Raw genomic sequence first — 12,715 nt, 5'->3', positions numbered from 1 at the left:
CGCCATTGCTGTGTGTTTGGCGAATATAATACATTAGAAACAAGTGATACACGGCAATGGATTTGCCACATTCATTTGCAAATTCTGTATGACGACGGGGATTTAGTGAAGCAGAAGACGCCCATTCTAAGAGTGCCAGGGAATTGTGAGGGAGGGCTGGGCTTGTTCTGTAAGGCTCAAAAACATACAAATTGGGGATTGCAATAAGAGTATCTGCGTCCTATCCGTAACTGTACAGTTGAGTTAGAAAAGATTATCTGGATTGAGCAAAGGATATGTTGATTTCTTACCGGTTAACAGTGATATCTGTGCTGGAGTCTTTTTCATAAGACAGGACGTGAAAAATCCAGTTCTAAAAGAGGAGAGGGATAGATGTTAGATGTGTACTATGGATGGAGAGATCTGTTGATGTCCAGGAGCCCAACCAAGCAAGATTTCTGTTTTCTGAACCGCATTATTTAACCACTGACTTCAAGGAGCTTAACTTCTAGCCAATGAGTGGGTGAATCTCTCAATGAGCGGCGCTCGCTCCAGATGTCTTCAAGATTATATTACCCTGTGCTGTTGGAATAGCATGCAACGTTAGCCCCCTATGAGACCACTAAGGCCTCACAGGTGTGTTATTGGCTTGGCGAGGTGTTAACTTAAGTAATTACAAAATAAAAGAAGGACCGGGCACATGCAGTACTAGATATAAAAATCACATTTTATGTAATGAAAAAACTGAAGTTTTGGTCCAACACGGACGGAGACATCAGCTTTTTCATTAAATTAAAATGTGATTTTTATATCTAAGCCATAGTGATGTAATTTATATCTAGCATGTGCCCGGTCCTCCTTCTATTGTGCAACCCGCTCCCTATATCCGTTAACCGAAGCTAACGCCTCGTTAAGTGCTAACGGGCATCTTCAGAGCTCACTAGCGCGGTGCTAAGGGCTGTTTTGAGCCGTAATGGACCCCTGCGTTAGCGATAACGGACGTTAGTGCTAATGATATGCAGAACAGGTGTTTCCTGTAACAGCGCCGATCCCAGTGCACCTTTATATTTAACGCACGGATTTAACCATCAGCCCCCTCCGGATCCGTGTTAACCTCAGGGAACAGAACGGCCCTTACTGATTTTGATAACGTAATGCGCCCGGAGTTAGCGGAGTTTAGCGGAGCTGGGCCTAAGTGAATGTTGGAAGGAGCAGGCTGCCACCCCTGCATGAGAAACGGAAAGATGCCGCAATCTAAAGCAATAATGAGCACTTTCAATTTTGAAAGCTACGCACAGGTCTTCCAGGCGGAGACATTAAGCATCGGGATCATATATTGTATCGCTTCTGGAATATTACATTGCCGAAAAAATTGCTTTCTCCTTGCGTCAGCAAATGACACGGGGAACGGCTGTAATAATAGGCAGAGTTAGGGGACTAGTTACACAGACGCACGTAGTGGAATGGATCCATCCCTGAGTTTATAGAAGAGGCTGGAATTGCTGGGTTTGAAAGGTCCTTTGACCCTGTAGCTGCCAGACAGTGCACAGCAATACCCATCTAATGCTATAGAAATAAATGCTGCCTCTTTAAGCCTTCTACTGCCAAATGAAGCTCATCTGGTTGACCCATTGTGTCACGCGGCACTTACCTCGGCCCCCTCAGATGGCCAGTCTGCCATGGAGATGATCATTTTATACTGCGTGTCACTGTAAGAAGAGAGAGGTAGAAGGTGATACGTTGCCTTGAGAAGCTGTTTATCACATATATTGTCTTAGTGAAGGGAGCTTGTCCCGTTACTGGCAGTATGGTGCATGAGGACCACTGCGAGCTTCTCCTGTCCCTCTGCCAGGTGAGTGTCACCACCACTTACTTGCATGGCTGTTTACACAGGTTGATGCAGCTTTCTCGAACCGCCACGGAGTCCTTCAACTCGTAAACACAGGGCACTGTTAAAGCAAACATAGGACTTAGAATACGGGTGCAATGCATAGCTGGCCCTTCTGTCATCAAAGGGGTTAAACATAATGATGATACAGGACATTGTTTTATTTGTTCCACGCTGGCTTCGGTGAATAATATTACGAGTGATTGGGATATGGGACATGACACAATTGGTAGAATGGATACTTTCCTACTTTGCAACATAAATTGGAGACGCAATGAAGTGCAAGCACTCAGGCATGTGACACCTTGACTTACCCCAGTCAGGGTGCTCCTTGTTGTTGCAGTATTTTGCCCCTTCAGGTAGGGGGTAGATGTAGTCTGCACATTGACACATTTTGATCAGCTCATCTTGGTAACAGGACCGTAGGCAGGACTGAGAGGGCGAGAAGTAGGGGTCATTTAATGTCAGCTTTCAAACAAGGGAATAAGAGGGACATGCAACCAATGATGAGTAGAAATGGGTAAAATCTTCATGAAATTTGGCAAATTCTGACATTGGTACCTGTTGAAAAAGCTGCAAATATAAACTTCGCCAAGAAACTCCCCCTGCACATATCTCACGTAGAAAGCGGTATCACGCCAACTTTCAAGAATATTTCCCACAAAAATGTGGCACATTTTGACAATTATTGGCAAGGTGTGCATACAAAAAGTATGCATTTCTGACCCTGTGCACTGAGAAACATTCGTTGCTCGATAATTTCACCAAAAGTTCACATTTCTTACAAAGAAAATGTGGGACATTCGTAGAGTGAACCAGAACAGGTCTGCACGTTACTGTGGCTAGCACCCACCTCAATGCAAACATTAAGGTGAAAGAAATAGGTGCTCCCACACAACCAATGTGATGAGTGTAGTGATTCAAGTGCCAAATTAAAGTTGTGACTTTATATAATACATAGTGAATAAGTGAACACTAATAGTGAAAGAATTAAGATATAAGGTTATATAATGTCACTCCCTGCTCTGATTCTCTGATAGGGACTGTCTTCGATGGTCCCAAAAGGATGCAATTTTTCTTCAAAATCCAGGGGGAGCATAGGAGAAATTCAACCATTGGTTGAACTTCTCCTATGTTCCCCCTGGATTTTGAAGAAAAATAGCACCCACCTCAAAACATCATTGGATTTGGGTTACTGACGTGGTGGCATTAATAGTATTGCACTATTTTATTGCTGTCACCAACTTCCAACCTCTTTATAGACAATTGGCATGGAAAATCACCCCTGACTCTTCCCCCCCCCCCTCCGTACAACAACTCAAAATCAATAGTGACAATGTGTCACTCCAAGATCAAAAGGTAATGTCCGTGGTGCACTGTGAACGAACCCTTCCGTCAAAATGTCATGGGGACTATGGAAATGATGGAACTTTATACTGACCCAACAAATGAGTCACCTGACCTGTGTCTCTCTGGCCAGTCTTGGCAAAATGTTGGGCAAGAATGAATGAACAGGAGTCTTTAATCACCTGATTAGCTGAGCCTGTCGCTGCCTCTGCACTCACCTGTGTCACCTGGTTCTACAAGATCCTCCAGTTTTTCCTTCGCACAGTACATAAACCGTGTCACCTTTCGGAGCTCTTACACGCCTAATCTGAATATTACCAGCTCTATCTGGTTAAGTCCTACTTGAAGATTGATAGTTACATCTTGCTGATATTTGCAATTCTCAGCACTGATCATCAGAACGCCTCCAGGGCAACTGTGTTAACTGCTTAACAGGAGCAGCGGGAAAACCCAGCCATTGCTCTCATACCCAGACATGTTTCTGTGTCAAACTATTCTGTTTACCATTAGACATGCACAATCTTAGCAAGCTCAATATATATTTTTTTATTGTGCCTTATTTTTTTGAGATTTTTCTCGCTATATTTCTTAGGGCACTTCTGGCTTTTAATCAGTTTTAACAGCCCCGTAGCTCACACATCGCACATATAGTGCTCCGAAATGCGAACCCCTTAGGCACCGCATGCATGTCACGCATCCCATATTATTGGCTACACGGTATATCATTGTGTTGTCTTCTCATGGCACTGGAGGTAATAGAAAGGACACAGTAGGTCACTGTGACTTGGTTGATGGCTTACCATGTTTTAGCCAAAAGATTGAACTAAACGACCCCCCACGTATGCAAAGAAAAACACATAGAAATGAATTAAATCATTTGTTATGTTGGACGTGCATTGGGGCTCCTATAGAAACTACTGTGTTTATCCCAATCTGGGCACACACACAGCCCGAGGCTGCTCACTTTATCTCACTCTTGTGAAGCTTTCAATCATTTCTGGTGATCTTTCCCGTGACGGGAGCAGGTTATGGGTCAAAAAAACAAACTACTTATATGTGTAACTGGTTTTCATGGAAAGCATCGATTACCCTTAAAGTCTTACTTACTTACATCTTGTGAAGAATGAATATGTTTTGTTTTCCTGTGGATCTGCTGAATTCAAACATCTTAGTGACTAAGGCCGAGCTTATAGTGCCGGCGACGGCGACGCGACCGGTGACGTCACCCGTCGCCGCTAGCGAAAGTTGTAATTCGCTTTCGGGCGACCGGGTCTTTGATTTGTTCAGAGGTTGTCACATGTGGCGACAGCATCTGAAAAAATAATAATTTGACCGGCTTCAGAAATTCGCGCCACCAGCATCGCTCCCGTCGCTCCATCGTGTCGCGCTTACTATAAGCGCTTGCGACGGCGACAATGCATTTGTTTTCGAACGACATTGCGTCGCCGGCACTATAAGTGCAGCCTTAAGCTTTTCTATATATCTATTATTGGCACCATAATTACTTTGCAAACAAAACACAAAGTATCAATCTGCATGTGGCTTTGAGGACTAAACGTATATGACTAACTAGCTGATAATGGAATAACAAACTTATTTTATGGAAGATTTGTATTCTGCTATTACAGCCGGGCGTACTTTATGATATCAGTTATATATTGTTATGCAAGCAGCCTGCAGCACCCGCTGATCAGCACCCGCTGATGGCAGCACCCGCTGATGGCAGCACCCAGCACTTTGTCGAGAAGAGGCTTGGAGCACTCAGTGTGAGTAAGGTGTGCGACACTTGCACCTACTTTTTCTTTGAGGACTGAAACACTTACCACCAGTAGACGTTAGGTAAAGATAGTAATAACCCTCCACATCTGTTGTTTACCAAGGACATGTTAAACGTTTCAAATGATTACGAAATACTTATACTTGTCTGATTTTTTGGGGGGGTTAAAGGTGTCAGGTCACCTCCATTTATACTGTTAAACGTGCCACTGTTTAGAGTTCCCTTTCGTCCTAAGGGCTGTTATATTGTGGGCGCTGCTAGACAGGCTGCTGCTTTTAAGTGAAGGAGTGTCCCTGCAGAGAGAGCGAGGGGGACGGTATGAGCAGAACACCTAGGGCCCTCTGTAGGAAGCGTTCCTAAAAGCAATTTTGGAATAACAGTAACGCACGGAACAATAACAAATGAATGCATTTAGGTCAGCGCTAATTTCTCCGCTGCTTGCAGAAGGACGCCAACGAGTCTCACACACTGGAAGTCCCTGATGACCTTGAATCATCAAGTACAACAACATCTGCAGAAAACCTTCGTGCTTGTTCTAATGTCTGTCTAGTTCCCCAGTTCCCAATCCGGATCCCCGGACCATTGAGACAGATTAACCTGACTGGTTCAGGAGAAAAGTCATAGGGTTACCCAGAGAAAGCCAAATCTTTATTCTGTGCCGTTTCTTAGCCGTAAAACACTTCTTGTAACACGCTGGTTTCCAGGGAATGGTCTGTAGGATGTACATTTTGTTCCAGCTCCCTGTGGTTTGACAAAAACATCCTTCTCTGTCCTGTGTTTCTTTTTAAGCACATTTTCGCAACACAGCAGCTCTTACCACATTTTTAATCAACTGGTTAGTCATCATCGTCATCATCATCACCATACACTGCTTCATTCTCAGTTTTACAAACAGCCCTCCGAAGAATGGAAGAAGCACGCAACAGTAACATTCAGAGAAATCTAATAGTCTTTTTATGATCGGAGGTTTCATACAAGTCCCCTCCTAGTTTAACCCTTTCAATGTTGATGCTTAATATGGTCTCTGCAGATCTCTAGGGACAGTGGTAATGTCACTTCCTGCCCCCACGGTGAAAAAGAAAGCTAGAAAAGCCGAGAGAGGACTCCAGCCTGTCCTGTTTTAGTAGCTCTCATTCCTTTTATGAAAAAGCTTATAGCGATGTGAAATGTCGAAGCAGAGCTAGCCAAACGGGTACTTTGTATTCTGGAGTCGGGTGTAGGATTTACGGTTAACTTGACCATATCACCAAAACATTTCAACTACATGATGTCCATTACGGGAAACAACCTATAATCGCAGAGAGGTCATTGTTCACTAGGCAAATTATTGAGTTATTAAAAGATGGGATAAGACAGAGAGCAGTCTGGTACATCCCAACATATCCTAGTGGCCACGCAGAATTCCCCACCTAGAAACACCACACCTCTCACCTGTCCTAGTCAATACAATATGTTGACTTAGAAAACCAAGAAATGACAAGTAGCTGATGATTTGATAAAGCGTATCAGTGTAGACAGGTCTCCTATCATGGTTCTCCCTGACAGTTAGAAGCCAGTTTGTTACTATACTCCTTTAGGGTTTACACCTTTTTCAAAGCATATTCAGCCCTTCCACAGCAAAGGGGGGTACATTCCCTTTTTTCTCTCCCATGTACCTGGATTGAGTAGGAACTGTTGTACGCCTCATACAGATTCTTCAAAGGGACATCAGAACCATTGACCGTGCAGGAGGAGTATGGAGCCTCTAAATGCTGCAGTTGATCCTACAGAGAAGAATTCAATCTGATGAGATAAATTATGTTACTGTTGGGATGTGGTTTATTCCAGTGCAATTTCCATGTAAATAAGCTGCGTATTTAAAACTTGAGCAAGAGCAAAATATGCAGAAAAATGCACAGAGCAGCGCACTGCCCAGGGAGACAGGTGAATAAAAATAGAAACATATTTATTGTCTATCACACATGACAAACAAGGAGGTACAAACCCTCCTACGCGTTTCACACAACACAGTGCTTTATCAAGGAGTATATTTATAACTTGTACTGCAGCTAATCCATAACAAACATGCAACTTACTCATAAGAGCCTTGATTTATTAAAACTAAAGCTATACAAGAGGCATCAGGAATGCAAACCTCTACTCTACACCCAACCTCCCATCTCAAAAACACCAGGTACAGTGTGACAAGGGACATTTCCTGCATCTACAGTACTCACCAAATACTCACATACTCACTCTTTGTCTCTTACTCACTCACTCACTCACTTCTGGCTTAATAGTTATAATGGTTTGCTACCTTAAAAATCTATACAACAAAAACCAGAGAAACCCAAAGCTACATCCAATATGACAAAAATACACTGAACTACCTATATATCTCTTGAAAAAGGGTCATTTAGTTAAATCCTTTGGCCAGAGCATTTTAAGCCTGCAAGCCACATCAAGGCATGTCCAAATTTGCAGGTCACAACACTAACTGATTAAAATTCTTATTTACCTCTATAATTAGAGGAAGAATGATCGCATTGGATTTGTCCCAACCCGTTGCATGAAAAATAACTGCTTACTTGGAAAGCGGGGAGGGGCGAGTTTAAACCCTGGGAAGAAGGGGCCACTAACCTCCAAAACAGCTGAGACCAGCTCTTAGAGCTTGCTGGGTATCTGTGTGTTTATTTTTTTTTAATTTTTGCACCTTAAAAATCTATTGGGAAGAACATAGAATGATGTGAGTCTACATACTCTAAATGCATATTCAGATAAGCAGCAATAAGTTTACTTTGAACATTATTATTATTATTATTATTATTTCCGCCTGCTAATATTGAGCCATTTGTCTACTGCATGAAACACATCATCCAACACCACATTGATATCAAGGTTAATGTATCCAAGTTAGAGATGTGTGACCTGAAAATAATTTGATGGAATAATTTAGGGTCGACCCTTAACCCTATAATGCAATTAGTGACTTGGCAAACCTTGCAACACCGTATCGCCCCTTAACCCCTTTACTGCCGGGTACAACTAAAATGTGTGGCATATCAGGAGATGAAAGATCATACGCAGATAGAAACCTTCACATAGTTAAAGCTATATTGATCATCTGGGACCCTCATTGTTTGGAAAATGAACCTGTTATGATACATAGAACGGCCGAAGCTTCAGCAGCGAGAGGGTTAAAACACGAAGGAAACATCCACTTTGAAGAAATGAAAGTCGTTAAAATAATAGCCATAAACATGCTCGTAAACCTTTTGCGAGACCTGTCCTATTTTGGATTCACCCAGTTTTAACCAAACCAACTGCTGGCTGATGTCCCATCAGATAGCTTTGTTCTCAATGTATTTTCTCAGCTAGCAACATACCGCAAGGACAGCAATGGAGGTCTCAGTCCCAGGCATGGCATAAATCCCCAGGTCTTTTAGGAAGGGGAAACTTCTTTGCTGGTGGAGAATAAGTCTGGCTGCAGCTGAGGTCTGTAGGAACGGGATATACTCCTCCTGTTCAATGTCCAGAACTAGCTTCAATCCTGTTAAATAATAGACAGTGAGTTAACAAACAAACAATTATAAACCCTCTAAAAAGCGCTAATCTACACAATGTGAATGAAAAGTGATTACAAATTAAAGTGAATAGCCCTAAAGTGATCGAAAAATGAAAAAGCAGCCTATGGAGCAAAAAATCAACAGGCTATTCCAAACCTGTATGAGCCAAAAAAACATACAAATAAATTGTCCCAGGCGCTGTGAATAAAGTCCAATGAACCCCAATACCGTGAGCCAATTGGGCAGTCTTTGGTAAGGCTTCCTATGCCAGATAGATGATCCTGATAGTTTGGTGGACAGGCAGGGATGTTGTCTGATCTGATGTTATGATGTTTCTGTAATCATAGAGAAAAAAGACAGCAGGGCACGCACATGGCGTGGTATGGCTTTTCTCAATCACCCCCTGCCTAGAACCCTGAAATCCTACTTACAGGATGAGGGCTCTCGAGTACAGTTGAGAGAATCTGTGCCTCACGTCTCCATCCTTCACAGCGTCTCACGGATCCACGTGGTCTGGTCTGCAGGGATCCCCTTACTCGGCGTTGATGGTACCAGGAATGGGGTACTCCAGCACTCCCACAGATGATAGCATGCGGGGGGAGGGGGGGTTGGAGACGGGGAAAGATTGTGGAAATAGACTAGTGTGATAACGTACAGGGTATTTATTAACACACACAAACACGATAAAATCACACTTACAATATAAAAGATTGATGAACTCCGCTCAAAATGCCGTCCGCAGCCTGTGCAGATCCCAATGTTACTCAGGGAACGGTCGCCACGCGCTGTACTCGATTCCGGATCTCGAGTGACGTCAGCAGTGGGGCGGACCGGGACTCTCCTCAATTAATTGGTACACAATGTTTTGAATGATATCATATACACTGTAGATGTTTTTTAAACCATCAAGGTGATTTTTTAAGATTTGATCAACAAGATGTTTTATTTACTAATCAATTCACTAGAAATGTAGGCTGTTTTTTTAAACTATATGCTATGACAAGGGTCCAAAATTGATGATGTATGTTTTAACATTGATCCCAATCTGCCATTACCACGATCGCAGTTGAATGTAACTCATGGTAATCACGCCCAGTCCGTCCCACTTATAGGAGGGCTCTCTACCTGAAATTAGCATAAATAGCCTATCCACTAGGCTCCAGTATCCCCTGAGGAAGTGACAACACGTCACGAAACGCGTAGGGAGGAGGAGCCTAGTGAATTGAGCTGCCCGGGCACCTGTAGTTCCTAGTGTGAGGAGAGTCCCGGTCCGCCCCACTGCTGACGTCACTCGAGATCCGGAATCGAGTACAGCGCGTGGCGACCGTTCCCTGAGTAACATTGGGATCTGCACAGGCTGCGGACGGCATTTTGAGCGGAGTTCATCAATCTTTTATATTGTAAGTGTGATTTTATCGTGTTTGTGTGTGTTAATAAATACCCTATTTCCACAATCTTTCCCCGTCTCCAACCCCCCCTCCCCCCGCATGCTATCATCTGTGGGAGTGCTGGAGTACCCCATTCCTGGTACCATCAACGCCGAGTAAGGGGATCCCTGCAGACCAGACCACGTGGATCCGTGAGACGCTGTGAAGGATGGAGACGTGAGGCACAGATTCTCTCAACTGTACTCGAGAGCCCTCATCCTGTAAGTAGGATTTCAGGGTTCTAGGCAGGGGGTGATTGAGAAAAGCCATACCACGCCATGTGCGTGCCCTGCTGTCTTTTTTCTCTATGATTACAGAAACATCATAACATCAGATCAGACAACATCCCTGCCTGTCCACCAAACTATCAGGATCATCTATCTGGCATAGGAAGCCTTACCAAAGACTGCCCAATTGGCTCACGGTATTGGGGTTCATTGGACTTTATTCACAGCGCCTGGGACAATTTATTTGTATGTTTTTTTTTTTTTAATAGACAGTGAGTGTTCATTTATTCCAACACACAGACAGCTAATCATATAGAAGACATTTAAATCCTTCTTCTATTTTCTATGGTATACTGAAGATACATTGAGTTGGCAGCACTCATCTTTGTAACTATCTGTCTGTGCTGGTATACCTTGTGTAAAGTGTATTGGAGTATACCATGTAAAGGAAACTGAATAATCCTGCCCTATATTAATTTCCATTAATCTAAAACAGAATATACACACTGTAGCATTATTTCAGTGACCATTAAACGTTATGTTTGGGTGATAAATTACCCAGGTGTGCTACCTAACCTCAGAGAGGGTACCACGCATGCCATACAATACAATTGGCATTACCAATCTTCTATGATTTTAATAACAATGAGAGATATTAACCCTTGTAAACTGATGATAAACTTCACTGTTTGCTGCTTTCAATTCCTTCTCAAAGCTGTGCAGTGGTGGGTGGAAATTCTTACAATTTCACTGCCATCAAATCTGGATTTTTTTTTATTCCAGAGAATATTCTGAAGAGTACAAAAAGACTGAATGCATCGTATGTAGAGACAGACTCTAAATGCATGTTCAGATATCCAGCAATCAGTTTACTTTGAAAGTGTTAGATGCAGAACATAAAAAAATTGCAATAAAATAATTTAATTGCTTTGGAAGGTACATGAGATTCAGCTTAGTCAAAGAGAAACAGGGAAGGCTTTGAGATGTTGCAAGCACGGGCTCTACACAGGATACAAAAAAAAAAAGAGATACAACTCTAGCCTTGTAGACGCCTATTTCTTGATAATCTTCAGAAGTGGAGCAAGAGTTTGATGGACACATGTATGGTTTAGTTGGGTCAGATGTCACGATCCACTAAGATATGAAAAACATATGTCATCCAGGCAAGCTCAGACAGTGATTATCCACTTAGAAAGACCTTCCCTTTCACTGGACAGTAGCTATGATTGATACTAGAAGAAGCTTCTATCCTGACCTTAGTGTTAAGTATTGGCTCATCCATTATCTCCTCCCCAGTAGAGATTGACCACTTATGATTAAAATATTGCACATTCAAAGTGTGTGTGTGGTTCCCAATTCATACCATTCAACGCCCATTTACTAGGATTGACGTTACTTTATTCGGCTCCTCCCTCTCATACGCAGAATTATTGGTAACGTCATCTCACTGGAACCCTTCTCTTCAAGAAACAATCTTCTGTAACTTTGGGCCAGATAAGGCTGAGAAATGTGCCATTCAGACGACAGCAGATGGATCATTATCATGAAAATGTCAACTACTACAGAGGAACGGGACCTGGGAGTCAATAATTTAGCTGACTTCAATGTAGGCGAGTAATGTAACACAGCAATGGGGAAAGCCAGCAGGATGCCAGGCTGGACAGGGAGAGGCGTTAGCAGCAGAAAGTGAGGGGTAGTGATGCCTCTGTATAGAGCATTGGAATGACCTCACAGAGAGTACTATACTCAGTTCTGGAGACCGTGTCTTCTTGAGGACATAAATAAAAAAATAAATTGTGCAAAGAAGCGTTAGTAAAATGGCGCACGGTCTGCACCCAGGAGCGGACAACTCCAGTCCTCAAGGGCCACCAACAGGTCAGGTTTTATGGATATCCCTGCTTCAGCACAAGTGGGTCAATCAGTGGCTCAGTCATTGACTGAGCCACCTGTGCTGAAGCAGGGATATCCTGAAAACCTGACATGTTGATGACAGATGAGAACTCAATTTCGACCACGCCTGTCTACACCATACAACTAATCAGGAAAGACTGAAGGACCCTAATATGGGGGTTTTAGGTTGATATGATAGAAACATTCAAATGCATACAGAGTTTCAACAAAGTGCAGGAGAAAGATTTCAAGGACAGAGGTAGTACTCTGAGAGTGGCAGGCTCAGGGGAAATGTAAGAGAGTATTTCCTCTGGGAGAGGGTGATGGATGCGTGGCATAGCCTCCCACCACAGGTGGTAGAGGGTAACAGAGTACAATAATTCAAATAAAGCCAAGAATCAAATGGGGTGTGAGGTTTTACAGGAGATAGGAGAATGAGCAGAAAGGTGGGCTGTGCGGTTCTGCTTCTATCCTGTCCAGGATTCCCTGTATAGCAGAGATACTTCCTCATATTGCGCTAAAAAATGGATCATTGTTCCACTTTTTACCTGAAGAATATTCTCTCTACCAAACATGTTATTGGGCATTGATATTGTCTCCCTCATTTCCTTCTTAAATCTCTCTGGTAGGAGAGA

General features: G+C 42.9%; 1 protein-coding gene across 3 annotated transcripts in view; it reads right to left on the bottom strand.

Annotated features, from left to right (window-relative positions):
• SCNN1B (sodium channel epithelial 1 subunit beta) overlaps positions 1 to 12,715 on the bottom strand; it is a 29,160-nt gene that overhangs the window by 1,286 nt on the left and 15,159 nt on the right. For all 3 annotated transcript variants that reach the window (XM_075565636.1, XM_075565637.1, XM_075565638.1), the window contains 6 exons: positions 8,357 to 8,520; positions 6,647 to 6,754; positions 2,182 to 2,299; positions 1,853 to 1,928; positions 1,631 to 1,688; positions 291 to 352 (listed from right to left, as the gene is read on the bottom strand). In XM_075565636.1, coding sequence (XP_075421751.1) covers positions 291 to 352; positions 1,631 to 1,688; positions 1,853 to 1,928; positions 2,182 to 2,299; positions 6,647 to 6,754; positions 8,357 to 8,520 — 586 coding nt within the window. The remainder of the gene's footprint in view (positions 1 to 290; positions 353 to 1,630; positions 1,689 to 1,852; positions 1,929 to 2,181; positions 2,300 to 6,646; positions 6,755 to 8,356; positions 8,521 to 12,715) is intronic.

Source organism: Ascaphus truei, chromosome 11 (genome assembly GCF_040206685.1).
Source record: "Ascaphus truei isolate aAscTru1 chromosome 11, aAscTru1.hap1, whole genome shotgun sequence".
Lineage (NCBI taxonomy): Eukaryota > Metazoa > Chordata > Amphibia > Anura > Ascaphidae > Ascaphus > Ascaphus truei.
This window is presented reverse-complemented; position numbering and strand designations above follow the sequence as displayed.